The following is a 6,000-nucleotide window of genomic DNA, read 5'->3' on the forward strand; positions in this document are numbered from 1 at the left end:
CAAAGCACTCTGTGGATGAAATAAACACTGACATGATGGAAGAAGTGCATTGAGCACACTGAAGCAGTAGTATAATTGGGTAAAGCTTTGAAGATTTGTGTTTAAGTGTTCCATCAAGTTACACATTTGATATCTTTCCAACCTTTATAGTATAGCATGTTCCTGGGCTTTTCTTCAAAGTAACTTAAGTCACAATTGTATTGCAATGTGACTGTGTTGGTAATTGTGCAGAAAATCATTATTTACCATGTTTGATGTGACTGAACTACGCCTGTCAAAAATGAATTAGTAGTTTATGTCCATCAAAAATGGGTAAATACTCTATTTGAGAACGCCATTTGAAATGTCAGATGTGAAATATTTACTTGGATTAGAGCAATTAACTTTTTGTCTGACTTTTTAAAACAAAAATATCTGATATTTATTCTTTCTGTTCAATTATCAACCACATAAATTGCTACAAATTACAGCTGACACTTGCTTTAAAGATCAGAAGACTGCTCTATGTCTTGTGCGCTTTTCTTTGTTTTCACTTTTTTTTTTTTTTCTTTGTTCTCAATTTCATTTGCATTTTAAACTGACACTCAGCGTGGTGATGGGTGTCCCTAAAGGCAAACAGCAGAACTTCACCAAAGATCTGAAAATAATTAAATCTTTTATTTTGTAACTTTAGGAAACTGATGACAATTAGACAATCATCACACACTCTATATTCTGGGGCTGACATGAGCAGCTGGCAGCCCAAGGGCCACATGCGGGGGGGCCTCAGTCTAATTTTGTGTGGCACCCCGAGGAAAACGTAAAAGGACTACAAAACACACAAAATGCCTGAAAAATACACAAAACACATCAATTACACACAAACAGGACTCCAGAAACACACAATGCGACAATAAAAATACACACAATTATGGAATATACAAAACAGGAACAAAAAATACACAAAAATGACTTCAAAAACACAATATGAGAAGAAAAATGCACATAAACACAAGATGACTACAAAAGTACACAAAATGATGAAAAACAACAACCTATACTACGAAGCTAGATAATTATATCCTGGATTAATCTCCGTTAGCTTCACCTAACCACACATTCTCCATCAGAGAGAAGCTGTCTTACGAACTACAACTCGGTAGGTTAAACGAGAGCCTGGCTACGTGTGCGCTCTTGTGACAGAGGAGGAGATTACAGCGTCAGACCAATCACAAAGAAACTGGAGAGCAATTCACGTCACAATTGAGGAATAAGTGTTTAAAAATATGAAAAATTTAAATCCATACTTCAGGCCAAAAACAACACTGTTGCAAGAATTGATAAGTGTTTATAATCGCACTAATTTAAGCATTAACAAAGAATAAACAGACACCGATCACTTTCACCTTGTCCGTGGCTCTGATGCTGCGTTCATGCAGATCAGCCTAAATCATAAGGTGGAATATATTTATATTTTATAATATCTTACAGGACTGAGGCTCTCTGCATCGCCCCAGAATACATTAATTAATCGGTCGGAAAGCGCCCGATGCACACAGGCTTCATCAGCTGACTTATTTTACTATCAGTCCATTAGTTAAAAATATCTACTGTATATAGTTCTTTAGCCTAAGTTGCCATGGTGATTTAGCTCCGTAAGATGTTAGCCAGCTTCATAGGACAGCACACACTGATTATATCCCGGAAGTTAGCGCGATAAGAGGAAATCTAGCTTCTTAGCATAAGCCCCAAATGATGAAATATACAAAACAACCAAAATAAACAAAAAGTGACTCCAAAAACGCAATATGACAAAAAATACTCAAAATGATGGAATATACAAAACAATAAAAAATAAAAAAAAATACACAAAAACAACTTCAAAAACACACAAGATGAGTATAAAAGTACACAAAATGACAAAAAAAAACTAAACTACATGACCAAAAAAAACACATAAAATTGATAAAATATACAAAAGACAAAAATGACAAAAAAAAAAAAAACACAATGTGACAACAAAAACACACAAAATCACGGGCAAAACACACAAGAATAAACAAAATGACATCAAAAACCCACTAACAAAGAATATATAAAACGAAAAAAATTTGCAAAATACAACAAAAATACACAAAATGATGGAATATACAAAACAAAAAATACACAAAATGACTTCAAAAACACAATATGACAACCAAAATGCACATACATTATTCACAAAACACACAAGATGAGTACAAAAGTACACAAAATGACGACAAAAACACACGTTATCACACGCAAAACACACAAGAATAAACAAAATGACAAAAAAAACCTACTAACAGAGAATATACAAGATGAGAAAAATATGTAAAATGATAGGAAAAAAAAAAAATGTATTACAAAAATGAATCCAAAAACACACAAACACATAGCGATGTCCCGATACAACTTTTTCACCTCCGATACAACACCGATAATGCAGCTTTGAGTATTGGTTGATATTGATCCGATACAATATCAGCCCGAATCATACATACTTTTATGACTTATTTTGTTACTCAAACAGAGAACAATAGTCAGCAACAGTAGGTATCAGAAAAACTGACCAATTTATTATTAACTAATTGGTTACATACATTATAACCTTCAACATAATATCTACAGTATTCTACAATTGAATAAATATAATATAATAAATATCAGAGATTTTAGATGCAGTACAATAAAATCCAATAATCGTTTTCTGGCTGATATCGGACCGATATCTGATAATCAATATCGGATCGGGACACCCCTACAAACACATACACAATATGAGATAAGAAAAAAATTAGTAATGACCACAAAAACACACAAACATATGTTCATTCCTGTATTAATGCTTAGATTGGTCAATATTCTAATTAATAACAGGAGCGTTGATAACGTGGCCCTTGGAACAGGCACATTTGTGCGGGCCCCCACTCTGATAAAAGTTGTGCTTCTCTTTTCTCGGGCTGGGAGCGACATTATCTTTTCTCCTCCAGCTTGGGAGGTGACAGACACCCATAATCCAAGCATACTGCAATCATTATGCAACACGGGGCAATAGTATTTGGTGCATGCATGCACTGAAATATACACATAGTGCCTGCATATGGGGGCTGTCACGTTGGTGCTCTGCTGCATGCCTTTGTTAAAATGTGTAACTAATAGAAACAAAGGGAACGCAAACGTAATCCGATTGCAAATACATTCAGTAAAGGAAGAAATCATGTCATGTGTTCGAAATGAAATGAGTCATCAGAAGTAGGCTCATGTGTCCTGATGTTGACTTCACGTGAAATAGTTTGCACTGTCGGGAATGACATTTACATTATTGTCATATGTTGGCATTTATCTTTTTCTAAATGTCAACGCAATAAACGGCTTATCTCCTGCTCTAACATCTTCACATATCAACATCTGTTCTGCAGGAGAGCGAGACCAAGGATCCAATGGGAGGAGTGGGAGAGTTATTAACTGGAAGACTGATCTGTGAAATCTAGAGAGACACACAACTGGCACACCATGCTGTAAATACAGGATACTGGAAGGATATGGTGCATGCGTGTGCACATGTGTGCAAATGGTAAAATTATCATTACAGTGGGATTTGTAATTATGATACTGACCACAAACATTATCATCACGAGGGTGTAAATGCCAACCAGTTTCCAGTGGTGTAAAGGTTGTGGTATTTCTGGATCCTAGCTGAGTGCAAAGAGCCAGATTAAAGTTGGGTCAAAGAGATGATGATGATGATGATGATGATGATGATGATGATGATGATGATGATGATGAAATGTGTGCTATTGGTTCTTGTGAAAAGCATTTCCCATGCATGCTGTATCCCTATGTCCTTACTAAGCAACTTGATTATGGGTGATGGAAGTTGCCTGCATGTGTGCTGATGCTGGGGGGGGGGTATTTACGCCCCTCTCAGTCCCACTCCTCACTTCGTCCCCCTGACAGTCTTTGCGCCCTTTGGAGACGCACTGTCATTAAACCTATTCTGGGGCTTACAGCACCCATAGCAGGCTCGCTCCACACACGGGGAGATGTTAAAGAAAGCACATGGATGAATAAATGATGCCACCCCTCTGCAAAAAGATGGGACTGTAAGAGGGAAGGGCTCTTTAAAAATGCATCTGATCCGCGCGCCTCTGCCCCACTTAGCAGCGCGTGAGGGGGAAAGACTGGGAACCGGAGGAATATCTCTCTTTGTGTGCTTAGCGAGGGTCCCAGCTTTTATACAATATAGTATTTCAGGAGGAAACACCTGATGTTTGGGATAATAAAAATCTTTTTTTTTTTTTTTTTAAATCTCTACAAATAACATGGACTTTATTTTTTAACCGCGTTGCTGTCAGAGGAAAATAGGCGGGTTATGACGAGCGTATTCAAATGGTATGGAGAGCATTAAATTCCGGAAACATTGGATTAAAACGTAAACTCGTGCGTAAAAGGGGGAAAAAACATGCATGGTGTGAAATGAATCAAACTTAATCCGGGCCCCCAGGGGGGCCAGTGAAGGGGCCACACGTTACCTTTGTGCATGCCGGTGTATCGATCCTTGAGAACTGTCAGTTCGTGGATTTTCCCAAACTGTTCAAACAACGGTTTCAGGTCTTTTTCCTCCAAGTTCCGCGGTATCTGCCCGATAAACAGCTTAATGGCATCTTGGTCTTTCATGTTGCCGCTCTCCGGATGAAGTGAAATGGGTTCGGAGCCGTTCATGGGTTTGGGGAATGGGATCTGAGGGTACTGGTGCTGGTGTGGGATAAGGAGTAGTGGTTGTTGGGTCGGTGGAGCCCCCGGTCCGGTGAAAACCAGGCTGGAGTGATCGGGCTGCTGTGGATGCTGCTGCCTTCTTGTTTCAGTCTGAGTGAATCTGGCCATTCTGAGCTGGGAGCAGAGTGGATAATAATGACAACACACACACTCACTCACTCACACACACACTATGAGAGAGCAAGCACTCAGCTGGAAACCAGGCTGACTTTCTATCCGACACACAACACACACACACACGCACGCACACGCACGCACGCACGCACGCACTGTGAAGGCAGAGAGGGAGGAGGGGAGCGTCGATGGAGCGAGCGCGCGACAATACGCACAGACGCTCCACAGCGACACCCAGTGGCTCATACTGGGTGCTTCAACTGGAGATGAGCTGACAAAGGTTCTTAGATCCGTTTCTAATATCAGTCCAGAGAACCTGTGTCAAACTCAAGGCCCGGGAGCCAAATCCGGCCCTTTAAAGCATCCAAATCGGCCGCTGGGGAAAGTCTGAGAAAACAGTGTAAATAATCAAATCATTTAGTTATGGATATCTCAGCGTTGCAAAGGGACGTAAAATATCTGGCAAATTTCCACCGCAACTTAAAGCTGATATTCATAGTTTCTGAGAAATCTATGTTTATGTATGATTCTTTTGAAATGTTAAAAAATACCAAACTAGTCATTTACTATTGTCTACTTCCAGTGGTCATTCATATAGATTAATATATATATTAATGTATATATATATTAATTAAGTCCCGCCTTCGTCCTATAGACCCCTATACAACTGGAAACGAGCACCATGATCGCCAAGCCAATAGGCTTCAACTTCCTATAGTGGATTCTGTCAATCAAAGTAAATGCTGAACTGTGCAGGGAAACAAGGCCGCGTGTCACAACAGCAAACAGGTAAATGTAATTTTGGCTCTTACCTGACCTATAGACCTATATCAATGTGGCCCGATGCAACCTTGTTATGTTCCGCGAGGCGTGGCTTCTGGTAGATTGGCAGAGGCAGGGGAGGAAGTGGAGTTGTTTAGGGCGGGAAAACGAGACGTTTGTCATAAAATCAACTTTAAGTTGAGGAATTTTTGGCAATATTAAAAAAAAATTGAAACTTTTCATGGGACTTGTTTATTTGATATAAGCTGAAATTACTCTGTATTATATCTAAACATAATTATTGGCATCCATACCATAACATTCCAACAAATTTATTTGGAAGTA

General features: G+C 39.0%; 1 protein-coding gene across 14 annotated transcripts in view; it reads right to left on the reverse strand.

Annotated features, from left to right (window-relative positions):
- Positions 1–5,001, reverse strand: part of celf5a (cugbp, Elav-like family member 5a) — a 295,578-nt gene extending 290,577 nt beyond the window's left edge. For all 14 annotated transcript variants that reach the window (XM_028443423.1, XM_028443418.1, XM_028443410.1 and 11 more), the window contains exon 1: positions 4,536–5,001. In XM_028443423.1, the coding sequence (XP_028299224.1) occupies positions 4,536–4,887 (352 nt within the window). In that variant the 5' untranslated portion in view covers positions 4,888–5,001. The remainder of the gene's footprint in view (positions 1–4,535) is intronic.
- Between the last annotated feature and the right edge of the window lie 999 nt (positions 5,002–6,000).

This window comes from Gouania willdenowi, chromosome 4, assembly GCF_900634775.1.
Source record: "Gouania willdenowi chromosome 4, fGouWil2.1, whole genome shotgun sequence".
Taxonomy (NCBI): Eukaryota; Metazoa; Chordata; class Actinopteri; order Blenniiformes; family Gobiesocidae; genus Gouania; species Gouania willdenowi.